At 46.6% G+C, this 27,844-nt stretch overlaps 3 protein-coding genes across 3 annotated transcripts; 1 reads left to right on the top strand and 2 right to left on the bottom strand.

Annotated features, from left to right (window-relative positions):
• Positions 1-1,043: 1,043 nt before the first annotated feature.
• LOC128729325 (ephrin type-A receptor 3) lies at positions 1,044-19,397 on the bottom strand. The gene is made up of 11 exons (XM_053822998.1): positions 19,322-19,397; positions 9,569-9,648; positions 6,025-7,349; positions 5,679-5,953; positions 5,532-5,603; positions 5,352-5,456; positions 4,019-4,066; positions 2,551-2,679; positions 2,014-2,480; positions 1,216-1,935; positions 1,044-1,148 (listed from the first exon to the last, which is right to left on the bottom strand). The coding sequence occupies exons 1-11, from the start codon at positions 19,395-19,397 to the stop codon at positions 1,044-1,046; spliced, it is 3,402 nt and encodes a 1,133-aa protein (XP_053678973.1).
• A 6,628-nt stretch (positions 19,398-26,025) lies between these two features.
• LOC128728922 (uncharacterized) lies at positions 26,026-26,807 on the top strand. Its single transcript, XM_053822571.1, has 2 exons — positions 26,026-26,281; positions 26,358-26,807. The coding sequence occupies exons 1-2, from the start codon at positions 26,026-26,028 to the stop codon at positions 26,750-26,752; spliced, it is 651 nt and encodes a 216-aa protein (XP_053678546.1). The 3' UTR covers positions 26,753-26,807.
• Positions 26,764-27,197, bottom strand: LOC128728777 (HIG1 domain family member 2A, mitochondrial). The gene has a single exon (XM_053822423.1). It carries the CDS (start codon positions 27,195-27,197, stop codon positions 26,868-26,870), a length of 330 nt encoding a protein of 109 aa, XP_053678398.1. The 3' UTR covers positions 26,764-26,867.
• Positions 27,198-27,844: the final 647 nt, after the last annotated feature.

Below are 27,844 nucleotides of genomic sequence, written 5' to 3'. Positions count from 1 at the left end.
GCTGCAGTATTAACACACAAAAATAAAACAAAAATATGACTACTATACAAGGACTCCTAGGCCAATCCCCGCACGAAGGGGTTATGTAGGAGCTGAAAAGTAAAAGTTGCCTTAAATGTAACTGTAAAATCTCGCTGGTTTACAACCGAAGAAGAAGCTTTCGAGATACTCTAACAGTTAAAATAAAATAATATTTCAACTTAAAAACCGGCTACCTAATTACTACAGAGTATAAAAATCACATTGTTGATGTAACCACCCTTCTGCCTGCGTGTACCCATTTTTCTCTATCGCATTCGCACCTCATTCAAACCTTTCATAGACCATTCGACAGCTAAATGCTTCCATTTGCACGCCCCTCTATCATGTTTTGTCGGTGTCACTAAACAACTCCCTAAAATATAGTACACATTAAGCTTTTCCTTCAGTCAGTGAATCAGTCTGTCCGCAGGACATAGGTACCAGCTAAAATTGATTTTTAAAAGAAAATACCAACGCTTAAGTAACATAAGTTCACTGAGAACGTACGAGGAGAGCTTTTCGAATCTTAAACAGAACTTAACCGTAACGAGATATTGCGTAACTCTACGTATTATGGATAATGATGATGATGAGGATGATGATAATGATCATGTAGATAAAATCTCTTCCTGTTTGCGAGTTGGACGAAACCGGCCACACATCAGCGCGAGTGCAGCAAGTAAATATGAGTAAAATAAATGCGTACTGGAAATGTGCTGGGGATGTTGAGCGAATATCTCAACATACGGATGCAAAAATTAAATCTCTATTTGGCCGAAGAAATGCCCGCTGCATTCTTCCAGCCCTCGATGGTCGCTCGATGGCGTTTACAATCTGGTTCAGGATAGACGGTGTAGAAGCTGATCTGGAGGGTCCGGCTCTCTCCGGACCTAGTGTTGATCCGACAGGTGAATCCTTCGGATCGATTATTAGCCAGGGTGTGGATGTGTTCGCGTGTGTTCTCACATGCCGTACGGAATGAAATGGTCTAGTGGAAGCGCGGAACGCGGCATCGCTCGCGTTTAGATGATGGTATCGATCTGTCGGGCCTGGTGAAGTATCTTCTTCTGGTGGCCTACCAGGGTGATGCCCATGTCCGAGAGCTGTTGAGCAGTTAGCCGCGAGAGCTGTCCGAGAAGAGAGAATTCATCAGATGGTGACATAATGCCACGGAGCATCACGAGAGGTACTAACCTGTTGTGCCGTCACGAGACCAGCCTCCTTGAAGTGCTGTGAGTAGCGTGACATCTTGATAGCCTCCAACCACAGATCGGTGCTGATGAAGATACCGGGATTACCCGTTCCAGACATCGTGCCGGTGTTGCTTAACCCGCCCACAGTCGAACCGAGAGTTCCCATCGCTCCCGGTACGTTCGCCATACTGCTAGCGTTGTTCAGGACACGTTCGCTCGTTCCGCTGCCACCTCCCATCATCATCGCGGCTCGCTGTTGCTGCTGCTGCTGCTGGGAGCTGCCACCAACAACGCCAACGACACCACCACCGGTCGCCGCAAGCATATCCTGCGTGAGGTCATCGTTGATACCGGCAGAGCCCATACGGGCCACCGGATTGTCGGGTGAGTTGCGTGTGGTTAGCAAAACCTGCGGTTGCCGCGCCAAGTTATCGAGCGTTTGCGTGATGCTGGCGAACGTTGGCCGGTGCGTGCGCTGCTTTTGCCAACAGTCGAGCATCAGCTGGTACAGCGCTTCCGGACAATCCATTGGTGCCGGCAGCCGGTAACCCTTCTCGATGCTCTTGATCACATCCTGGTTGGACCAGTTCCAGTACGGTCGCTCGCCGAACGACATCACTTCCCACAGCACCACTCCGTACGACCACACGTCCGAGGCGGACGTGAACTTACGGAACGCGATCGCTTCCGGAGCGGTCCAGCGCACCGGGATCTTTCCTCCCTAAAATATATATATCGTTTATATGAAAGTGTTGTCCTGGTGTGTGATTCCTTCCAGTGCATCCTGACGTTTGCTTACCCGCGTCGTGTAAGCATCGCTTGCGTTCTCGATCTCACGCGATAACCCAAAGTCGGCGATTTTGCACACCAGCAGCGAGTTGACCAGCACGTTGCGGGCTGCAAGATCCCGATGGACGTAGTTCATGTCGCTCAGATAGGTCATGCCGGCGGCGATTCCCCGCAGCATCCCAATCAGCTGAATCGTCTGGAACTTGCCGTCGTTCGCACGCAGGAACGTGTCGAGACTGCCGTTCTCCATGTACTCGGTGATGATCATGACTGGGTTCGAGCGTGTCACCACACCCTGCAGGAAGATGACGTTCGGGTGCTCGAACTGTCCCATGATGGAGGCTTCCGTGAGAAAGTCACACCGGGCTTTCTCGGACGAACCCGGCTTGAGCGTCTTGATCGCGACATCTATCTCCTGCACGAAGTTCGGGGGTACTTTCAACCGGCCGCGGCAAACGTCCCCGAACTCACCGCCACCTGCAATCGACGGTGGAGTTGTAGAAGTTGTAGAAAAAGAGGTACGGGAAGAGCGCCTCACAACACCTACCAATAATGGCCTCGATCGTGATGTAACTGGCGTCGATCTCCCGGGCGAACTCACGGATCGCTTGATTCGGATCCTCGTACGTGTGCGGATCGACGTAGCTCCGGCTGGTGCCAAACAGCGGCGTGGTCACTGCAAAATTATTACGACGTGGTCGGTAATACCCGTAAGAACCACCTTTTTTAGGCGCATTTAACGCAAAATCAAAGCCCGAACCCATTTGCCGGTATTCATAGGCAAAGTAACACCACCACACCCAACAACAAAAAAAGCACCAAGAGTACCATTTACACAAAACACAAAAGCCAAAACCGTAAGCCACAGCAAAGCAGTGCAACATAAAGTATTGTGATGTCCAGTGCCAGACCGGAATCGGTCGCACCACGCAAGTAAGGAGCAACGATGTTTAGGAAAAGAGCAGATGAATAAAAGCATACGAAATTCCGCAAATCAAATACGAATCAGCACGACGGATGCATACGTTAGGCATTTTACCATTTGAGTGTCGGTTTTAACGTACATATTAATTTTGTCACGAGGATTAGACGTTGATTACGATGGAGAATCCAATTCGCACGCACGTGAAGGATACAATTTAATCGATTGCGTTACGACACAAATGGAAAACGGTAACAGCATGCATTGATTTGCACAAGGTGTTTGAATTTGAATTAGTATAACGTTTTGTAACGGGCGTAGAAAAAAAAGCGAGCAAGAAACAGCACCCCAGCAAAGAGCAATTGTGAGCGAGTTTTGTTTTAAAAGAACGTAGCAGGTGTAATATATGTAGCAAAATCATACGAGGGCAGCCAGAAAATATAGGTGAAAAGAAAAAAAAGAAAAATAAAGAAAGCAAATTAGTTACAAAGCGTTTCGTAATTTTCTATTGTTTCTTTGCTATAGGACTTTAGAAGGAGCCACAATTGGAGGATTATACAGTCAATCAAACACTAGGAAATAGTGGTAGATGGGCAAAAGGAGTGAGCATAGATGGGCTTTGGAAGGAAAAGGAGGAACGTTAGAAAGGTGACTTTTTAACGCGCAAAATTGCATATTACACGCGCGCCCCAGAAAAGCGAAAGAGCATGAGCATACTAGCGGCAAACACAGGCAACAACGGAAAAGAAGATACACGTCTTTTACTGACAACCAAGCTAAACTACCGCTGACCCGATATGCAAGTTACTGTGCGTTTTAAAACCTCGAGTTTTCGAATTCAGTTTTCCATTGAAGCGCAAAAGATGTTAACCAACTACCATTGCAACGTTCGAAACAGAACACCAGAGACCCGTAGCACACAGCAGAGCCTGCTGTGATTTGGGAAGGTTTAAGATTAAGGTTGGTCTTGAGCTGCTTTTGCGAAAAAAAAAGTGTTTATAAATCGAATGAAAAGACCCAACGCCACGGAAAGGTAGATAGGATATGAGAATACAAATAACTTAGATAAAAAAGTTATTAAATCGAATATTACCATTGCTTTTCATCGTTTTGACTATCGGGGTCGTGTCCATTGCGTGAACTAAGAGTGTTGAAAAGCGCACGTATAAAAACATAAATAGCATAATTAAAACGTGTACAGCAGGGACGAGGGAAGAATGTGGATAAAAATCAATTCACAACAAAACATGTATCGATATTGAATACTAGATAAGAGCAGAGCGAGCAAGATAACAAACACACACATACGAATGTAAATCTAGATAAAAGATGACAATTGCAAACATATGCTTTGAGAAGAACGCTAAAGTGAGTACATAAACGCTAATGTACAAGAAAGATTGATCAAGTAAAGAGAAATAGAGAGAGAGAGAAAGAGAGAGAATCTGCTAGAGCAAATAAAAACGAGACAAACAAGACAATAAAGGACGTCTTATGGATGCTTTCCAGTAAGAAACTTTCGACAAACATTGCTGAAATGTCCTGAAATTAAACCAACCAAGAGGACTACCCTACAAAGAGTGATCTATTGAAACAAAAGTTTAAGACGCCTATTGCTCTACCTATCAGCTAGACAATGAAAGCATTACGTTCGAGCACGCGCGACAACAAAAACAAGAAAATAGAGAGAAAACTATCTGAACGTAAGGATACGAGAACTGGGCAAGGTGGCGCAAATATTGAGCGCAAACTTTAACACTTACTATAGGTGACTACGAGTCCTTTTGTGATTTGGTTGTAGGGGGGGTTGATGAATAATTTTGTGTTCGAAATTTTTCGTTCAATATTGTAATGCCAAATTGCAACGATAAGAGAAAAAAGAGAGAAAGAGAAAGAGCGAGAGACAAGATGATTGTATATCGAGTTCAGGTTGCGTATCGTTCGTTGAGTAAGTGTATAAAGTTACTCTCTCCGTGAAGGAGTGAGCTAATATGCGACTCCGCCGATGGTGAGCTAGCAATCCAAGGAAACACACACACATGAAGGACAACGGTTCGGTGGGAGCAGAAAGCAGGAAGGAGCAAGAGGAGAGGCATGGTCTTTTGCACTAGTCACGGGCACATGATACAAGCCCCCTTTTCCAGTGGTGTTGTAGGAAAGGATTTACCATCCTTACTTACTTCGAGAGATTTAGGATCATTCGAAGTACCACCTTTTGGACCATTAAAGGGTCACGATTCATGCAAAGACACACTCCCACACATTCGATCCGCATATGGCAAAAGAATGGGACGCCGAAATGTGGTGTGTTGTCGTCGTGCAGTAACAGAGGAAGCTGGGTAGGACATGGGATTCGAAAAGGTGTTCGAAGGAAGCGATGGAAAGAGTTGTGAATCCACCAACATCCGACGCAAACGGTACAATACCTTCGTTGCTGGCGTAATCCAGCGGCAGTGGTAAATGGTTGTTCGTTTTCTTATCAATCTCGTCATGATTTTTCGATCGCAGGAACACCACTGTGATGACAATCACTAAAAAGGCACACAAAATGAAGCGTAAAGTCTTGGTGTGATTGAAGTGGTTTAGGGCGCAAAGGCGATACCTACCCAGTACCAGGATGAACACGACGGTAACAGTAGTACCGGCTACGATGCGCATCTGGAAGGAGTCGTCGTACACTGTGGCAAGAGAGAAAGCGATTGGTGACTCGGTTTTTAGCCCTGATAGCTAACTCTACCGCTAGATACACGTACCTGGACTGACACTTTGATGCGTCTGAGCGTAGACGATGTTGCTGAAGGTGCCCCAGCCATTGAGCGTCTTGCAGCGCACCTGGAAGCCGTACTCAGTGTTCTCCAGCAGCTCACCGATGTGTACCTTCGATTCCTTCGTGCTCAGCACGGACTTGTTCATGGCGTCCACCTCAGATTTCGGGAACCACCGCACCTCGTAGTACTCGATCGGTGAGTCGCTGTGGATCGGCTTATCCCACACCAGATCGACTTCCTTGTTCGTGATCTGCACCACTCTGGAAGGTGAAAGCAACGAAAGGATGACTGTACAGTGTGCCTGCCAGAGGACGTGTCTGCCGTGACTTACTTCACGTTAAACACCGTGCTCAAGATGGCCGACTCGGTGGTGAACGTGATCTCAGCAAACTCCGTCTTAATGTCGTCCAGATCGGATGATGATCCAGCCGCGGATCCAGACCGCACATTCACCACCACCATCGGTGGTTCGGTAGGGTGATAGCCACCGCTCACTGCCGTACTACCATTTTCGTAACCGGCCGCCCCAAGAGGTCCCGCACCATCCGGTCCTACGATGGGATACGAAACACCGTGTTGCGAGTGTACCTGCACCGTGTACGTGGTGACCGGTTCGAGATTTGTCAGTGTAAGCTTGGTGTCGTTAAACGTCTCACTGGACGGGTTAAACACAACGTTTGACGTGCAGGCAGCACACCGCACACGGAACACGATGTCACTGCGGTACTTGCTATCGAGCTGCTCATCTGCGGCTCGCTGGGGTGCGTTCCACGAAAGGATCGCGCTTGTCTGGTCGATGAACAGCAACGTCAGATTCGTCGGTGGTCCTGGCGGCTTATAACACGGCATGTGTTTGCCATCACGCGGATGTCGATAGTGTCCGCTCAGGCACGGACAGAATGGCGATCCGACCTTGTTGGTCTTAGAATTAAGCGGACAGATCGTGCAGGTGCGTACTTCAACCGACCGGAACTTGCCCACTGGGCAGACGTTACATGTCTGCTTCTCCGCATCCGGTTCGTACCCGACCTTACACCGACATCCACCCGTTAGGATCGTCCACTTGCCGTCACCCTTGCAGAGGTAAGTCGGAGGTTCATACGCCTCAGCGTTCTCCACACACACGCCCATCTGCTGCTCGATGATGGTCACCTCGCGCCCAGTCGGTGTTTCGTTAAAGTGCGCGAAGTTGACAGTAACTGCCGGGCAGGTGATGTAGTACACCTTCACCGCCAGCACGCTGATGCAGGCGCCCTGATCACGGAACGCGAAATACACGCCCTTCTTCGTAACGGCGATGCTCTTAACCTCGACGTTAATGTCCACGTCCGAGTTCTGGTTGAAGCGACCCTCGCCGGCCGCGATACGCCCGATCAGCTTGTAGCTCTCAGGTTGCCACGGTGGTGGCTCGCGAGTAGCCGCATCGAACTCGTAGAACAGCAGGCTGAACGTTTCCTTACACGAGAGCGCATTGCCCGGGAACAGCGAACAGTCACGGATCGTGAAGTGGATCTCGATGTAAAGGCGATTTGCGGGACCGCGGTCGATGAACGGTGACCACAGCCAGTTGTTAACGTTGTTGTATGCGACATCACACACCACGTAGCTGCGCCAGTTGATGCCCTTCACGAAGTTGGTGAATGACTCCTCTACCCACTGTGGCGAGAGAAAACGGAAGAAAAACGAACATTCATTAGACAATAGTTATAAAGATCTTCAAGAGGGCTCTCGCCTGCACGAGCTGCTGCCAAATTAACAAACACTAAATTAACACCCTACGCATCTGAAAAGATGGGGTTAGTTTTTCATTACTTCCTTCTACTTAACCAGCTGGGGATAATTCAGTTCTTCTATTGATTATTCTCGCAAGATTCACATTCCACCTCCATTGTAGGGGTGTTCTGTTCTAATTGGATCTACTTAATATCCGATTCCGAGATGTCCCAAGCACCAAGCAAGCCCATTAATGACTTCGTTGGTGATGAATTAATGGCTCACTTTAAACCAGCCCACCGCCGAGCGATGGTTTTGTCTTATCAATTTAATGCCTGCAATTCTTCGCTTCATGTGCCGACTATAGCGGGGATGCTAGAAGTTGCACTAGGAGCAATAAAGCACATGATAAATAACCCTCATCGGCATCTATTGCTTAAAACACCGGATCAACCGAAGCGCTATGGACGTCTTTACGAATTATCTCCAAATAGCAACATATTTTCGATTTTGAGGTCACCCATTCACAGCGCCGGTTCGGAAAACCCGCAGCAATCCGAAGCGTGCCTTTGTCGGCATTCAACCGAGGCATAAATTAAGACATTTGTCATCTATACGTCCTCCAGAGAGCCTCCAGAATTAGATTCCAGCCGGGTTTTTTAGTGATGAAGCTCTCACCACGAACGGACGCGATGCGCGCACACCAAGATCTCGACCTCCAAACGAGACACTACTTCTTGATTCGTACCACGAGCGAGAGCAAACAGGTTTGTGGAAGATGTGTACCATTCCGTCCGCGTACCAATAAAAGCCGACCGGTACTTCTTCTCATTTTCCTGCGCGTTCGGTAGAAGCAGTCTCGCGGTATCATCCATCTATACGGATGCCTAACTCCGGGGCTAAAGCTATTAATCGAACCGAGAGCAACCAAACGCGAGGATTGTGTGTGCGCGGCGAGTGGGTTGGTTTGTGGCTCGAGACAAACCCCACTGCACCTGTTGGACTCCAGGAACCCGCTGTTGTCTGCGCGCCTGGGAAACCTCTGCAGACTCCCCAAGCGGACGCGCTCCGGGACGACAGTTCCTCAAACGAAGGCACACTCGAAAGTTGCCGCTGGCGTCGGACGCTCAAATTAAAGCCGCCTCCGGGTGAGCTAATGATGCCTGCGTGCGACAGACATCCTCCTCGCGGTTCGCCTGTTTTGTGGCTTCGCATCTTCCGCGGGCAAAGCTGGAACATTTTGGGAGGTCCAGGGTTTCTCCAGTTCTTCGGTGGTTGTGGACTTTATTCGAATATTTTATTGCTTCTAATTTGAGTTTTTATGGACACGCGCTCGCCGGTCCGTCGTCTCATCATCCGGATGATCGGCTTTGGTGTGGGTCCGCGTCTTGGTAGTCCGATGTATGAGAAGCGACCTTAAAAACCTGCCAGGTTCCTTTTTGAGAGGCTTTTCGTTCCACTTGGTATCGTTTATTGCACCTCTATTGCATCTCGCGCTAGCAGCAGCAATGGTGCGCGTGACCGAAGCCTCCAGTTGGAAGCCGGTGTATGTGGGCCACACAAACACACATACAACGAAGCGAAAATCCTCGCATAATCGCACGCATTGAGCGTTTCACCGTGGTGACGTTAATTTGATATATATAAGCCTTTTTTTTTTCCTGGCTGCTTGATCCGAGGGACACACCGACCGTCGCAAAAAGAGACATTTTGACTCGCCATTTGTAAGGTTTTTAGTGATGAAAATTTGCATATCCTCGACCATGGCGTGCGAGGGGACGCGAATCCAAATTAAGAAGCTAATTTAGAAATTTACCATAACCGCGACCGCGATGACTAACGACGATCCGGCCAGCGGGTGGAGCATGCCGGAATGGAATCTTTATTATTATCCCCTACCCCCTCAACCACTTTCAAGCTTTTATGATTCGCAAACCTCTTTTTGCACGCATATAAAAAAAAACGCCACATTTCCATAAGACCCTGTGGCGGTTGGCATTTTTAATCGCCAAGCATCTGAAGGAATGCCGCTCGGAAAGCCGTGATCGGTTTTGCGGCTCGAGCAACACCTCCGACGCTTCGTGTACAGCTTGCCGGACGTCCCAAAAATGCCTCGGATGTCGAAAAAACGGCCCAAAAACGAAAGAAAGCTAAATACTCACGCCGGGCGTTTGCGCCTGCGGTCCATAAGGGTATCGGGTCCACTCCAGCGTCGCCTCCTTCGTGGTGTCCAGCAATACGACTGTGAAAGAAAAAAAGAGAGAGAAAAAAAAACACGCAACATTAAAACACCGAACAATGTGCATGGCTCGCGCAAACGAATCACGCGCGCGCGCGTGTAACGGGGACAATTTTGAATTTTGATGCGTATCGAAAGCAGACACGGCACGAATATGCGATGCCGCGCGCGCCTGCGAAATGTTAGGAATTATTTTTGTTTTTGTTATTTTCCGCATCGGAAGTCATCAAAAAAGGAAACGAGACCCTTTCCCGCGTGAGGTGTGGTGTGATTTTTACGAACCAATTGTTAACCAAACACGTGCAACCGGAAAGGAGGGTTTTATTACAGCGCACCGTTTCACGTGCTCGAAAATGCACGACAAGCTGTTCCTCTTTTTAAAGAAGCTTTAAAATCGGCCTTCTTTATTTTTTTTAAAGGTTTGCATCCTGCGTATGATGACGAATCGCACATCCAGGATGCATGTGCATGTGCCCTTTAGCCCATGCGGGTCATTTAGAGAATTTATTAAAAGCCCGCGTGTGCCTCTTAGCTGGCTCCAGCTTCATCGAACGAATGTAACTTTGCTTTACATCAGGCTCAGGGATATGCTCTTGCTCTGAATAGGGGGAGAAGACTACGTACGCCACGACGAGCCGGGATCTGGGGGCGTCTTTTGTTGGAAATTTTCCTGCATTAATTTTGTTTCCCCTTCCAACTCTTTCTTTGTCTACAATAACGCCAGTAGGTAGTGCGCTTTTGCCCGCTAATGATGCCGATGCGACAGTCGATGATGCGTTATTTTAATTTCCGCGTGGTAAATGCCGGTCGGATGGTGCTATTTTATTATCTTTTTAATTTTGTACTCCATAGCTCGAGCGGATGGGTACTCGTGGTCGAACGGAGGGAAAAAAAAAAAAAATATATATATATATATATATATATATATATATATATATGTGTATATATATATATATATATATATATATATATATATATATATATATATATATATATATATATATATATATATATATATATATATATATATATATATATATATATATATATATATATATAAAGAGAAACTTTAAACCCGTGCTCATTAGCGTTGCGTGGTTGAATAAACTGGATGGTTTTTTTCTTCTCGTGAACCTAGAGACAAGGAATCATCCGTTCGATGATGATGATGATGATGATGGTTCCTTGCTCCAGGATGCGTGCTTCCAGTTAGAATAGAGAATAAAACGCACACGCACACACACTCATACACAGAAGGATAACACACCTTCGACGAGGATTGTGTGAAATAGTTTAGGATTTGCTCAACCGCAATGATTGGGAAACAGGTTGGTTGTGGGCTTTTAGATAGATTAAATTCTTTTACAAGAAATGTATAACGTTTCTATTAGACAAACGACAAACTATTGGACAGTTGCACAAGCGTTTTTGAAATATTGCTTATTACATGATAAATGGTTTGTTTAATATTCTAAAACATTTGAGAAATTGTAAAATAAATGTTTGATGGAAATTTGTCGTAATTTTAGGACAAAAATTATTGTTTCTTCTTGCGATATAATACGCAGCAGTGCATTTTACACACAAAAGTTTTAGCAACCAGTACACCTTGCAAAAACCAAGTTGGTCGAGCAGCGTCCGCTAAAGGACATCTAATACCAACCACATCAACCCTTACAAGGGCACGTAAAGGGTAGTTAACTTTCTTTTAATTGGGTGATGATATTTATACGACACATTAAGCCGCGCCTCAGGGTGGCAAACGAACGACGCAGCTGAAAAAGAGCGCAAAATATGTGTCACACCATTTTCACCAACCGATGGCGTGAAAAATTCAGCCCTCCCCCAAATCCCCACGCATCGCATGTCCACCCACTCTTTCACTGCGACGTCACTGCGTTCGTTCGTTGACCTCACATCAACCCGCAACGCGCCAGGACGAGCGAAACAGTCTGCAAGTGGAAGCAGCAACAACAGCAACACACACAAAAAAAAGGACGAACGCGGTCACAAGCTCCAGTTTCGGGAAATTCACATGATGCGGGGGGGGGGGGGGGGAGGCGACAAAAAAAAGAAATCACGAAAAACGAAACGCTCCCGCGCTCTCTACGGAGGAAAATCCTTTTCATATTTTCCATCCACCACCGTCACGCCGCCGGGCGACACACACACACACACACACACCACTCATTTGTGTATCCTTTTTGATTTGATTTTTTTCCCAGCTTCTACTTTTCTCATTCACCTCCCCCACTCGTGGAGCTCATCAGACGGGATGAGGAAGGGCGCCCGAGGGGAGGGTGTACATTTTCCACCTCAATTTTCAGACACCTCGTCGTCGTCGTCGTCGTCCCCCCTTCTCCCCCTCTTCACTGGGCTCACGTGTGAAGCAAAGCTCCCCCGAGGAGCACCACATTTGCACCTTATTCCTTTATTCATTGCTTTTAGTGGAGCCAGAAAGGCGCGAGAGGGCGGGCGTGGTGGTGGCGGGTGGAAAAGGGAAAAGCGGCACACACAAAAAAAGAGGAGGAAAAAAAAAAAAGGATTCGAGGACGCATCAGGCGCCCTGGCGTTCTGCAGCTTCATGTCCTTTCGCCAAACGGACACGCGCGAGTCTTGTGACGGGGCACGGAAGAAAAATAATGTGAAAATCAACACACACACACACACACACACACACACACACAATGTCGCTTTCCCAAAGGCAAGGGAGACGTGCTTGAGACGTGAAGGGCGCGACAAGCGAGAGCATTATTTTCCCACACATCCAGACACACGTCAGGATGCCGGTAAAATGTGACACCCCTCCCTTCGATCAGGGAGGGCGGCGCTGAGCTTGGGAAAAAGAAAATCGGAGGAAAGAAAAAAAGAAATCCTCAGAAAATAATTATAACGACTTTTCACCAACAAGAGAAGGAAAAAGCGCGCGCGCGCGCGGGTTTTGGGATGGCAAGGAAACCCCCCCCCCCCGCACGACCGTGTGGAAAATAACTGAACACACAAAAAAAAAGAAAACAACACCACCGAAGAAAAACTCCAAAAAAAAAAAAAAAATGCGACAAAATTTCGATGAATCAACGGTTGATCCTACTCTCGGTGCACACGAACCGGACGCTTCACTCGGGGGCATGGTGAAGGGCAGTGAAAAGGTGGTTCCCCCCCCCCCCCCCAGGCACGCCACCCCCAGGCAGGGAAATTCGTTGGGGCGCGATTATGAGACATTGACGGGGAGGTTTTTCTGCCCTTTTTCTCTCTCAATCTCGCCCTGGAAAACCGACGAGACGTACCTTCACTCTCCCTCTCTCTCTCTATCTCTCTTTCACACACACACACACGCGTGCTCGCTCTTTTTCTTTTGCTAGGAATCCTTTTTTTTCCTTCTTTTGCCGTCTGCTCCGTCGAGAGTGTAATCGCCTTCGGGAGCCTGTGCGAGTGTATACCGGATGATTAAATGAGCCCCAGACGATGCAATGGAGTGATGGCAAAGAGGGGGGATGGGGGGGGGTGAGATGTGAAGGAACGGGAGGGCAGGGAAGAAGGACCTCCTGGGCGCAGTTTGAAGTGGTTTTGCTTTCGTTCGCGTCCCAAGACTCGAGCGGCGTCTTTCAGACCTGATGAATGAATGGGAAAAAGGGAGCGGAAAAATCGAGAGAAGAGGGGCTCTGCTGGCCTCCTCCCGCCCTACCCCACCCACCCACTCGACGGTCAGCAATTGGTGACGAGAAAATGTGACACTCCGCGCACCCTGAAAGAGAGAGCGAGTTTGTTCTCAAACCGTCGCTGGTTTGAGGAAAAAAAAATAAAATAAAAAATAAAACACCATCAGATCCTGTGTCTCGCAAAAAGACACGATTGGTGAGCTTTTCTTCTTCTTTTTTTTTGCTTTGTGTAAGCTGCATGGTGCAAAGCTCTCTTTGGGATGGGTTTTCCCAGGACGAAGTTGCGAAACGAAACATCAATTCGAAGGTGCATAATTTTGAATAAAAATTTCGATCAAAAATTCATCATTCAAAGAAGAAGAAAAAAACCAAGAAACATAATTACCACACTTGTACGCGTTAGTAAACGTTACACATTGTATGGCTACACACACACAAAGATTCCCTTTGGTTACGTAACACAAAACGCAAAAAGGGCACCGCTCACATCCCCCCAGGCAGCAGGCTGGGCCCAATGCATTACTATAGCCCAAATGCATAATTTTTGCTGCATGCTTTTAAACGCAACATTACTAAACATCGGTCGGGCGTGTGGGGCATCGTAGCGATCAATAATCAAAAAAGTAAGCAACCAAACACAACACACACAAGAAAATGCAACATGCGACACGAGCCCCAATGACCATCCTACTGAGGAGAACACAACGAGGGGAAGGGGGGACCGTTCCACCAGCAAGGGCCCATATCCTACGAACGTTCGGCAGAAGGTGGGTTGATAAGACACAAAACGAAAAAAAAACCGGGCACATGGAAAAGCGCATGAAACAAACCAAAGAGGAGAAAAGAAGAAAAAAAACCCGAAACAACCCTCCAAGCGAGAAAGACTGTGTGAGAGAGAGAGAGAGAGAAGACGACATCGAGACGCATGCGACTGAAATGATGCAGGGAAAAAAGGAAACCTTCGCTATGCAAGCACTCGAGAAAGAGCTTCTTTTCTTTTGGTTTTTATTTTTATTTATTTTTTTTTTTTTTAGTTTTGGTCCCCAGATCTGCCCCTCCTTTCGTTGCACTTTTATTTTTACTGCCGTTTTGGCTGTAACTCCCCAACATCCGTGCCTTTGTTGCGTCTCGGAAAACGCCTTAAAAAAAGGCTCCACTGAATCATTGACCCAAAATGGCAGTGAGGGAGGTGGTGCGCCAAAAAAAAAAGAGACGAGAGTTGAAGAAAGAGAATCGAAAAAATGAAAAGAAAAAAAAACCCTTCCACCTCTTAAGCAAAACGGGATCAAAATTCATCGCCTCCTCTTCTCGTTCGGAGAGAGAGCGGGGAGTTGGAGCATTTCAGCGCCAGTTATTCACCCTGTTCGACGACCCGGGTATTTTTGGGGAGGCTCCAATTCCACCACGCACACACACACACACACGCACACACTCATACACAGAAGAGGGCTGTCCTTCTTTCGTGCATCGCAGAGCATAATGCAACAAGCTGGAGCAGCAGCAATTGAGCCCCTTCAAGGCGCCCCACGGAGGTGTGGGTTAGGTTGGGGTAAGCTGTATGTGTGTGTGTGTGTGTGGAAAGGACCGAAAAACGGCACACCATCACCGTGCGTCACTTTCACTGCCACGCGTTGTCAAAAAGGAGGCAAAAGCAGAACAGACGAGTGGAAGGAGTAGTGCGACGGAGGGGGAGATGAGGAGGGGGGGGGCTGGTGGTAGGAGATTAGAGGAATAAAGAAAAGCAATCCACACCCACACACAGGCACACACACACACACTTTGCCACATGCACAATTTCCCAGCGCATTTTCCACCCACCCACTTTTCCGGCGAGTTTTCCCCACGAGAGGGCTGCAAACGTTGATTAGCCTGCACTCTACGTGCAGAAATAGAGGAAGGGAGAGGGGGGGGGATGATTTTCCTTTTTTTCTGATTCTTAACCCCCTCCCCCCCCACACCTCCCCTTTTGGGCGACACGAATTTTCCACACACACACAGCGCGAAAGCATGATGGCATTGTCCTTTGATTTAATAGCACCCCCCCCCCTCCCTCTCCCTCACTCCCTTAAACAACCCCCTTCCCCCCCCCCCTTTCACACATACACACGCGTGCAGAATGTAAAGTGGGCGAAATAAATAAAAAACACAAAAAAGGACATGCTCAAACACACACGGAGTGTTTCGGGGGTTTTGGGTTTTTCCTATTTTTTTCTCTCTCCCCCATTTTTGACTTTACACCCACCCATCTGAAGCAGAGACCGACGAGAGCTTCGGGTGTGTGCGTGTGTGTGTGTGTGTGTGAGTTGGGTTTGTTGTCTTGTGGCTCGTCCTTTGCGGGGCGAGTGTCCTTTGCAGGAGCTACCGAAAATAAATCCCCACACAAGGGCATACCGCACTCGAGTGGAGTCAAGGATCTAAGAGGAACCTCGAGTGCATGTGCATGTGTGTGTGTGTGTGTGTGTGGGGGGGGGTATGCTCGCTTGGAGTGCTAATGAGCAAAGAGGTCAGTGACCACTCAACGAGGTCCTGGGGCTCGAGAAATGTCGTTCTCAAAATTGCCCTCCATCAGGACACGAGTGAAAGGGTTTCGTTTGGTTTCGACGCGAGTATCGAAATAATGCACCCCGTAATTGAGCCCCTTTGGTGCTTGGGGGGGGGAGGAGATTGCGAAAAGCGCTAGAGGGGGATCGGAAAAGCGCAAGGATATTCGCCAGGTGGACTCAAGTGCAGGTTTGTGTTTTTTCTTCTGTTTTTTTTCCTGCTTTTTTCACACACAAAAAATTGTTCCAAAGCTGATGGGGGAAATTGATTTTCATGTGCAATGCTGGCAGCAATTTCGAAGCCGGGAAATTTCGAAGGAAAAACGCCAACCATCGGAAACTAAATATAGCGCCGGTGTGTGCAAATATGCGGCCCTTTTTTGTGTGCCAGAGTTTGAAATATAGATTTTTGTAAATTTTAATACTCTCCCCCACCGCTTCTTCGCTTACCCCTGCCCCTCGTGCCGGTGCTCTGGCTAGTTCCCAGGGAGGGGTTTTGAATATTTCATTACATTTATATCTCACCCCCGACCCCAGCAGTTCGAATCTGAACATTTTCCTGAATCTCTCGACTCGGCAAACACGCCACAATGGGACCAGGGAATATTATATTTTCCATTTTCATTCAACGGAAAAGCAAACGAGCGAAATGACACAAGAGACAACCATTGAGAGAGCGAGAGAGCGAGAGAGAGAGAGGGAGAGAGGGAGAGAAAAGAATCAAAGTACGTGCGTTTTTGGGACTGGAAAATCCCAAAAATAACCATTCCTGCACGTCCGGGCGCAAATGCACCTTGGGGTTTTTCGTTTTCCTTTCCTGGACCACCTCCCCCACCACCACCACCACCACCACCTTTTGCCCACCCTTCCGCTCACGTGACACACAAAAAAGGGACCCAGGCGAGTGTGGGCGGCACAAAAAAAAAAGAAAAGGCCGAAGAATAGAAGGACAAAAGAGACGAAAAAACTAACAATAACAAAAAAGGCGCTCGCATTCGGTCGTTAATTACGATCCAGGGAAAGGTTCTGAAATAGGGCCAACTTCCCGTGAGTGTTTACGTTTTTGTTTTTATTTTTCGTTTTTTTTTGGGGGAGGAGGGGGGGGTAGAAAGATAATACTCCCCTTCCGCCCACACACATTCTCTGACGCTCGGGAGGGAGCAAATAAAATGCGCCCACGATCAGGCACAGGCCGAGAAATAAATCCTTTATCTTTGATTTTTCTTCTCTCCAGCGCTCGTACAAACGGAGAAGCGCGAGGAGCATGTGGAAGGTGGAGAAGCAGTGAAGAAAACAAACACTAACAAAGAAGACCGAAAGCATCTTCACGGCGCGAAGTCTCTCTAATTCGAGTCTGGAGTTTTTTTTTATTTTGGCTTCAGTTTTTTTTTGATCTTTTTCGATCTTCACTCCAACGGTGACGGTTTAATTCCTTAACGATGAAATTTCGTGGCCGATTTCGAGTCACCGTCACGCCTCTTTTGATGTGATGACGTACAATCGGAAGCCCGTGGTCCCTTTGATGCCAACACCTTCTGGGAATTTGTGGCCCGTGCATTGTCCTTTTAAGATTGTGTAATTAGATTTGTATTATTTACGCGTCCTAACCGCGGTTAAGGTTAATGAGTTTATAATGAACGCACGAACAACTCGGCAGTGAAGTGAGTTATTTTATTTTACAAAAAATTATCCGTTAATTTTTTAGCAAGAATTGCAATAAATGCATGAAGCTTGACAACTCTTCGTTTACACTGGAAGCAAAAGCATACAATTATTTACTAAGTGGAAAATTTCAGCGACGAACAATTCCAACCTAACTCTAAATTATTATTATTAGTGTTGAAAAAAGAAACATAAACGTGGTCATAAATCTCTAAACAATAACATTTCCATAAATTATTTTTTGGATAGATCAGTCGCTTAACAATCACACAAGGTTTGATATAACTGAATACTATAAATTAACCGTAATGCATTATAATAAAGAGACAGAAGACTATACCATTTGTATAATTGAAATCCTTCAAAGGAATATTGTCTCCAATCTTCGAAAGAATTCATATCCTACTCGCCAGCTGATGAAGACATTTTAAATTCAAAAAAAGATATTCCATCTCGCTCTCATTCTTTCTCTACACGCAATGTTACCTGTAAAATTACCCTTCACGAAGTAAAGCTTTGTATGGGCCGTTTCCAATTGACACAAATTGTCCGTCTAATGCCGGGTAAAACCAACATTCGTGGTTTAGAAAATTGCATTAGCACATATCCGAAAAATTCGTCACCCTCCCATTTACCCAACAAAGCGACCTTTTTCGAGCGATCGTCGAATGATGGAACGTGCTTTTCAACTTAAACTTGCGTTGGCAGATGTGTGTCTGAACGCTCATCAATGGCTCTGGAGGTGTTCTTCGCTCATGAATCGGCACAAAAACCCAACGTTCCATTTCATTGATTCGTTCTTTGCAACATTCGGACCATCGAAGGGACCGATCGTGATTGTTCACCGACGCGACAGACCACCTCTGGTGACCTGGGACATTCCCAGACACAAAAGCAACCAGTGAACGTCCTTCCCTCAGGTGAACAAAAAGGACACAGCAAAAGGGGACATCATCGCACAAAGGGAATACCAAGGGACGAATACTCCCTCTACTGGGAGGGCTTTTTTTTTTGTTTCTTTGCAACAGCATCGGTGCTGAATGCCATAAATCTCACAACCCAAAGCACATTGGCGCGGAATTATGGCACTGCGAACTGAAACGATCGGCAGCTCAAAAGTGGGGTTATGAATGTGCTCCCTTTCACCGGCAGAGAGATGCCCTTCTGCTGCTAGCATCTTTGTGCACCTAAAACCAGAAGAAAATAATGCCCATTGGCCTCAAAGATTGGTCATGCTTCGAGAGCGTGTGCCCCTTTCTGCTCCCCCGAAGGGATCACATTTGCATGTGCATTTTGTTTTCTTCCTTTTTTCTTGTTTAACTTACTGCACAGTCCCCCTACACCACCCACCACCCACCACCAGCGAAAGAGGATCCTACTTGCCCGAAAAAAAAGGGGCGCCACGGGATCCGAGGCCACGCAAACAATGCGATTTTGCCAACTGAAACGCACATTTAACGCTTCGGCGATCAATTTCAAATGGAGGTTTTAGGAAACTGGCCTGTGATCCGACACCGGCGCATCGTGCGCGTGTGAAAGCTGAGGAGGAGGGCAACTGAAGCGTGGAAAATGCCCACAACCAGGTGTTGTTGGCTTCTTTCGGGAGTGCCCTCGGTGAGGGACAGAATGGATGGATGGATGGATGGATGGATGGATGGATGGATGGATGGATGGAAAATGAAGATCAACTTACGCGCCACGGTGGTGGTGCGGAATTTACCCTAAACCGAACGGAAAGCATCCCCCATCCAGCTGCATCAGGTTTCGAAGGGTACCTGGCAATGTTCGTAAATGTCCTTCATGTTGGTGACTTACCCTGATCGCTAACGACGCCATCGAATCGCTGGTGTAGAGCGTAGCACAGCAACAGCAGCGACAGAAATCTCTCCATTATTCAAACCGATCGCACGGGATTGGTCCTGGATCGGGTGTTCCGAGCGTTTCGGAACGCGCGGAGGATCCCAAACAACCGGAGTCGATTGAAGAAGCGAGAGAGAGAGAGGGCGAGAGAGAGCGAGAAACAAAAAAAAGCAAATACTCCAACTCCTTCAAACCCCAAAAGTGAGGGGTTTTTTTCTTCTTCTTTTTGCTTTTTTTTGACACACACGCGCGCACACACACGGGGATGTGCCTGCAAACGTTCGCTAATATCCTTGCTAGCAGCCTTCTTCGCCTTATCACACACTTTTCCTTTTTTTTCTCTCTCTCTTTCACACACACACTCACTCACGCTGATGAGTCTGTGTTTGGGCGATCGCGATCGCGGTGGGGTTGTGTGCGGATGGCAGGACGAGCCTCGTAATCCTTTTCGCCCCCACCGGTTTGGTGCGCTTTTCCTCCTCCCACCCCCACCCGTACACCACGCCGCTGGCCTGCCGCCGACTCACTCCGCCAGCTGTGGGGTGCCGTTGCGGGTGCCGCGGGTGGTTGACCGGGTGGCGGTGCGGTTCCTCGCCCAGCGGGGCAACGATGGTTGTGTTAGTGGCTGCTGCTGCTGCTGCTCGAGGATCGACCCCGCTGCCATCGTTCCTTGCGCACGTTCTCGACCACGATCACGTTGCAATGGTGCAACGAATTGGGGTAATGGGTTTGGAGGAGGAGGGTGGGGACGGCGGCAGGTGCCGTTTGCCGCTTGCCGCTCCCCAGAGGCCGCTTCCTTGCCTGGCCGAGCCCAACGGGGCCAATCAACACGTGCGTCTACTGGCTGCGAGAGATTGCACACACACGACACACGACACCACACGGTACACGCACATAACACACAAACACGGGCACACACACACACACACACGCACGCACCGTAGCTGCTTCCGGTGGCCCCACCAGGCGTGTGTCGGGCTGGTGAGAGGAAGGGGAATGGGCGCGGAGATGGTTACAGCAGTGCGTCCCCTTCACCCATCACCCAGACGGCCGGAAATAGGAAGTGTCACAAACGCGCGCCTACTCGAAACCGGACACCGACCGTGGAGGAAGGATGTGGTGATCAGCAACCGGGGTGACCCCGCACCGTCTGCATCCTGGTGAGTGTGACAACAACAGCAACAGCAACAGCACGCCTCGAGTTTGATCGGCTGGCGGAATGTGATTGATCGTGGCGTTGGTGAATTTGATTGTGCGGTGGCCAGTGACAGGATGCCGTGACAGTGAGAGTGAGCGAGCGAGCGAGCGAGCGAGAACGCTGATGAACGTAGATGAGCGCACGCGCCTCCGCGTTTAGCACCGCTGCTTCAGGGGGTGAGTGAGCCCACGGGTTGAAGCAAACACGGACAATGTTGGACTGGGAGTTCGCCTCTTCTTTGTGTTATGGCGCCTTCTTCGCTGATCGGTTGATTGCACTTGATCCCCTTGGAGTGGCCGCGATCAAAACTCTGCTGAAAGATGGGAGTTGATGGAAAAATGGCAAACATAATTAGCGCATATGCGGAGGACAACAACCGACGGGTGACAGTTGTTATTGTTTTGAGGACGAGTTTTATCGAGCGATTGTGATTGACATATTCGATACAATTGTCGTTTGACAGGCGTAATTGAGCTGAGGGCCCCGGGTGCAATGTGCACGAATTTATTATCGCGATGTATATGGCCCCGCGTTTGATGCATTTGTACAACATAAAAATGCAATTCGAATGCGCATTCCAACCGCCCAATTTTGTTCACCCTCCACCCCATCCAGAGTATCCACAACAAAAAAACACAGGTGTTGAAGACGTATACCCCCCCAATGTAAACCACGCTGGTCTCTCGGTCGAATAACTCGAATTGCGACGTGAGATGGCTACTCCTGCTTCTCAGGAAGCTAAAATCCAGTGGCCACAATTCGAACGGTGGGTAAAAGAAAAAGAAAAACAGCTCGCAAGGGGTGGGAGGATTGGGAAAAAGTTGAGAACAAAAATGCCACAACCCAAGCATTCTGCGCGGTTTCGTACGTGAGCCAGCCCAACAGAATTCCCTCACTGTTCTTGCCCTTTTGCACCGGGGGCACGCGAACGGAACGCAACCGCACACACTGACACAGGGCGACCGCGCGAAACCCGCTCCTATACAAGCATACCTGCGGAGATGCCCACTTTAATGGAAATTGAATCTCGCCGTCATGCCGAGGCAGCATCCCACCAACATGATGCCAGAAGGCCGTAGCTGACCCGTTTTGCTCTCTTCAGGCCCTCTTTCCCTTTCTCTTTCGCACTCTCTCTCTCTCTCTCTCTCTCTCTCTCTCTCTCTCTCTCTCTCTCTCTCTTTCGCTTTACCACAACCAGACGGCCTATGGTGAGGCTTTGTTGGGCTCCGTGGCTGCACACGGGACGAGACAAAAAGAAAAGGTGAGCCACGAAAGCTTGACCCACGCCCGCGGTACAGGGCAAGGTGGCGGGAGGAGGAGGGACTGAGTAAAGACGAGGTGGCAGGTGGACGGACGCACGCGCACACAGCATCTCTCGGGCGCTTCTTTGTGTGCGTGCGTGGTAAGCCCAAACGGCATGGAAGCGAATCTGGATGGAGACAGGAAAACTGGAAAAAAATATCCAAAACGACCCAGCCCCTCATCGTTGCCCCCTTTCATCCCTGTGTGTGTGTGTGCGTTGGCAAAATGACGAAACCGCAAAAGGGGGTGGCGGCAGACATGAGAAGACGGAAAACTTCAACATATGATAGCGAGAGGGGCCGTGCTTCGCGGGTACGTTCCCAAATACCACCGCAGGAACATAAACGCACCCCTGGGAATAGACACACACACACATACACACGCGAGCGCGGAACATAACGCCGACGGTCAGCATCTTTAGCTAGATTGGCCAAAAAGTCGAGCCCGTCGTCTTGGGTTTCAATAAAGATAAGAAAGGACGAAAACCCGCGCACACTTATGCGCACACAGACCTGCGAGCTCATGCTGTCCTTTTTTGGCACGTGGGCTACTGCGAGAGAGAGAGCGAGAGAGCCTTCGATGAGGCGACATCATTATGGCCGTTTTGGTCAGCTAAATAACTGACCACGAAATGGATTCGAGTGGTGATTTGAACTCGAGCTCGAATTAGAAAAAAAAAATGACAGCACCCAGACAGATCTCATTTCGAGTCAATTCGAACACTCGGGTGGATAGTTTCACAAACCAAAAAAAAACACACACACACAATCAAGCGAGTGAGAGAAATAGAGAGCAAGAAAAACGTGGGAGAGCTGCTGATGTCGATAAATTCCGAAGTGTGTGGGAGCGTTTGAAGAGCGCGAGATGAGGGAAGAATGAAGCAAAGCAAGATGCAGGACGGGATATGTCGCGTGTGCAGTGGGAGTTTTCCGATGCACTTTGGCTGCGGGTGAAAGCCGCTCGCCAGCGACAGCGAATGTTATATCGGTAAGAGCGAGAAAGAGAGAATGGGTGACGTATATAAGGGCAGGCACACAGGAACACGCGATAGTACGGCGGTTAACCAAACAATTTTCCAGTACCCGATCGATCAATGCGTTTTTCGCCTCCCCTCTCTCTCTCTCTCTTTCTCTCGCGACCCTTGACAATGCCCTCCACCTGCTGGGGTTCTAACACACGTGACGAAGCGAGATGGGATGCTCACGAGTGCACGCGCGCGCGTCTGAGTGCGCTTGTGAGCGAGATGGAATGGGTGCACGCAGAAGCAGCCACAGCAAAAAGAGTGTGTGAGAGAGAGAGAGAGAGAGACAGAAATGGGCGATGAATTAGCATCGATGTACGTTTCTTTCTCCTTGCAAACAATTAGCCAATGAATGCCGTGCGAGAGACAAGGAAGGAGCGATCATGAAACTGTTGTGATGATCGTCAGGAACTTAATAAAAAAAATAAAAAGGGCCAAAAATGTTCACTCTCTCTTTCTCTCTTTTTCTACAACACCCTTTTCTGGGGGTGTGAATTCGAATCGCGCTATCCGTTTCCACGTTCACGTTTAATAGCGTTTCGCATGCATGTGTCAAATAATGTATGCAGTTTGGTAAAAAACATACATACACACACGCACGCAAACGAAATGCTGCACAACGCAAATTGAAACCTAACCCCGCTTTCCGTTACACCCAACCCACCCACCCACTAGAGGACTTGTTTTTTTATTGTATTTTGGACACCGTATACTCGCACCGTATACTCTGTCTCACTCTCTCACGTTCGGGTTTGTACCCTGGCTGCTTTGGGGGCTCCCTCCCACATACACCTAACTTTTACTCTACAGCTCTAATTCTCTCTTTCTCTTCCTCTCCCGCCGCTTGATCCATCTCGTTCTAGCCATTTCATGCGCGTTCAGGCACGTTCGCAACGGTGGCGATGTAGAGTGAAAAGGATTGGCGTTGGAGCTTCTGCGATTGCAAAAAAAAAGCTGAAATCGAATGCTCAAAAACCCCACAAAACCCGCGCTCGCAGCATCCGCCGCAAATCGGCCGAGCTTAGCGCTGGCCGTTCGCGGCACACTTGTGCATTAGGTACGCCATCTTTTTCTGCCCAGCGCGGCACTCGGGAAGCAAACGGGAAGATGAAAAAAAACACGCAACGGAACAAGCGCAAGCCAGCACGGCGGGAGCGAGAAAAAGATGGAAACAAACTCATTTGGGAATGCTACCCCGCGCTGCACCGCTGGAATTCTTCGGTTGATCGGGTGGGTGAGTGTCTTTTTTTTTCTTTGGTGGCTGGCTACGCCGTTTTTTTTTCTTGCACGGCCCGCGCGATCCAATTTGCCTAGTACACTCCCGGTCGGTTCTAACTCCCGGCCAATACGGTTATGGTTACAAAGATACGCCAGCGCCAATAGCAAAACCACTCACCAGCAGCAGAGAAGGAACGGGAAAGACGGGGGGAGGAACAACGGCACTAGCTTTGGAACGCGCACACGAGTACCACAGACCTCCAGTGAACTTTTTTATGTTTTGCAAACCCTTCTAACACCACTGTGAATCACGAAATCGCACTTTCGTTGCCCGAGTCTGTCCAATGGTAGATAAAAAAAAGCTGGCACGTCGGAGCACAGCGAGCAGCTACACCGTTTGTTACCCGTCACGACAGATCGCCATCTTAAGATTCTACTTCAGCTGCTTCTTCTTCTTTTTCAGCGAGCAAATCCAACCATTGTCACAGCTATGCACTGACAACCGTTACTCTCAGGTCTTTTGTTTATATTCTAAGCTTCAACACTCATGTATGCCAGTTTTCATGGATTGAAAAGTTAATATCGTAAAATGTTCCTCTGCCACACTTTAAATTTTTATATTTCATTGATTTATTCTTTTGGTACAAACTTCAGCTATGAAAAGTGATTTTAAATAGCTTCACCTGTAGCATTTAGTTTCAGTAAACCTTTTGGAGATTTGGCAACACATTTATGGTTTCTTTATAAATATAATAGACTTTTTACCTAAAATACTACGTTTTCTGTCAATAATGCCTCTTTTTCAAGGAATTTTCTTTTCATATTGAATATCTGGTCATTTTAATCGTAATTCGTGCCTTCAAGTGGCTTGCGTCTAGATTGTTTTATTTTCTAATAGAAAAATTGAATCAAACAAAGTAAAATTTAAAAAAAATTTATCATTAGAAAATTATATAATTTATTTCAAAATATATCAATTAATAAAATTTAATGAATAAACTCTTGAATAATATGATATATTTACTGATTAGAATATTGTTATACTAAGACTCACTGGAGCTCAATATATAGGTAAATACATTCACAGCACAAGCGTTACCATTGAACTTATCCGAGACACATTCTGTAACGGGTATGAATCTTTACGATAAAATAACGAATCTTGTACCTTATACTCATTAATCTTGCATGAGTTGAGAAACATGTAGTAGTAAAATTTTGGTTATTTATTTTTTTAAATAGCTACTTTATTTCCAAACACCATTTAAAATGTAAGAGCTGTATGGTCTGTAGCTTATGAGTAATGCAACGCAGTTGTTCAGAAATTAAATTATTATTATCAAAATTCTCTTTACCTTTATTTTATTTCAATGATGTACTCTGTATCTATAAACGATCACATTATATCTTAATACCTCAGCATATCATCAATGAATTTCAATTTAATTTGTGTTACACATTCTGCAACCAAGTATTCTTTATATATCTATTGCTTTATATACAAAGCTAAATATAATTTAAAAAATCTGTTTTGCAAGCAGCCTCGTATTCAAAATGACTATATATAAGATACCGTTCTTCTACTCAGCATGTGTTGAGCGGTGGCTATCTTTTACAGAACCGAATAAGAGTTTTTATGTGGCTATTATGAATATCATCTTATTGCCTCATAATGATTTAGGGAGTATGTATTTTTCTTTCTCTTTTTTATTCATCCCAAACCATAAGGATATAAAAAATACCGGTTTATTCCGTCAGCTGAGCATCTTGCTCGTCTCCACCTAATATGAAATTCAATTATTCATCAGCTTTATGAATATATTATAAAAAAAATTACTATATTTATCGTACACCATCATTCGTTTTCCGATGCAGCGATTCAGCGTGTTTTGTTCAACAGAGCTTATTGCTTGCTTTGGAATGAAACGGGGCGGTTTGATCTTAGCTGTTGCCAGCGCAATATTTGGGTGTATCGGCAATGAATGCCGCAGAATTGATGTTGAATTTTATGATATTCGAACAAACATTACGTTCAAATATCCAACCATTTCATTACTACCATTAACACCAAACCTCCCAAAGTTTGTTTTTCGAGACAACCACTGCGAGTGTGCGGAACTGAGATGTTCGTGTTGCATGGGAATGCGTATGGAGCAACTAAATTTTAGTCGCAAATGTGAGTATTGTTTGTTATATGTGATGGTGCTAAGAATTATGCTCATCTTTAACATATTTCCCTATTCTTCTTCAAGTTTGTTCCGCTTTTACATATGTGCCGTATGATTTTGCAATCGATATGGAAGTTTTGATGGACGACTCTTTGATCTACGAAAATTCTTTATCAGCCAAAAACCCCCCACCATTATGCTTACCGGTACCAATACCGTATATACCTCTCAACGCTAATCTTTGTCTAAGGTTGTTCGATATCTACACTCCCAGGCAAAACCTGCACATGTGCCTCGATGTCGAGGCCCGTGTCTGGACAAATCCATTGTTGATACTTCATTTCGAATGCATGCGTATGGGGGCAGATGGACTATTATGGCTGAAACCATCGCAAGGCGACGGATTTGAACCACTCGCGCCGGAAGAAACGACTGATCCTTACGACGAAGTTACAGAAGAAAGATACGACTCAGCTTAGTTACAAGTAACAACGCAAATGCATGCGATTTCGTTCTATTCCAATCTTAATAAACAATGCTTCTTACGTATTCTTACGGCCAGCAAACTATTGATTGGGTTGCACATGTATTCGATTATTTCTTGGCCGATTCCTTGTTTTTGTAGGTAATTCCCACTCCTACTATCAGTGCAACGACTGTAAATCCTTGCGCCAAAATACGGGCTCGCATCATGTATTGTGACATCTGAGAACGGCCTTTTCGGAAATTCCAAAGTCCTAAGCCTAGGGCTGTTAATGTGGCAGCGCATCCGATTGGTACCAGAGGATTTTCATTTATCTTTCGAACCATCTTTTCTTTGGTTGTTTCCGCGTGCACACCAGAAAAATCTTTGCGCATTTGTATCCAATCTAGCTCTTCCGGCGGAACGTTCGCCGGAGAGGATGCGGAAGATACTTGCGGCATTGTTGTTGTCAGTTATCTAAGGATAAAGCAATAACCAATACCAATCGTCAAAGTAATGATGATTTTTAAATTTAATAGCGTTGATCGACCGCTACGAACTTACATAAATATTTAACTAATTTCGCATTATAATGAAATTTATTATTTTGACACCAAACTAACATTTGACACATGCTGATTACACGCGGCTACACCATGTGTTTTTGACCGAATATTAAATTTTATTTACTCTTATCTTCAACATTTGATGTCATTTGGTAGTAAAATAGGCACCATATTTGTTTTATTTCAGATATTATTTTTGATTTGATTATAACGTGAAAAATAATATCTTTTTAAAACTAATTATTTTACATGTATTGAAGTATCAATAGAACATATACGTTGCACAGAGAATTCTTTATAATAAAACTTCGTTTTGATTGCAATAAACATCAATGATCATGCTATAATTTTTTCTTGATAATTTAAGGCAATTTTTTTTTATTTTATTCATTATTTCAAATGTGGTAAGACGTTTAATTTGAATCTACAGCATTGACATAACGATTACAAACACACACACAACTTCAAAACTATTTTCTATTTCATTGATGCATCAAACAGCTTAGGTCGCGTTAAACTTTTACAGATCCTATCTCTTAAAA

Source organism: Anopheles nili, chromosome X (assembly GCF_943737925.1).
Source record: "Anopheles nili chromosome X, idAnoNiliSN_F5_01, whole genome shotgun sequence".
NCBI lineage: Eukaryota > Metazoa > Arthropoda > Insecta > Diptera > Culicidae > Anopheles > Anopheles nili.
This window is presented reverse-complemented; position numbering and strand designations above follow the sequence as displayed.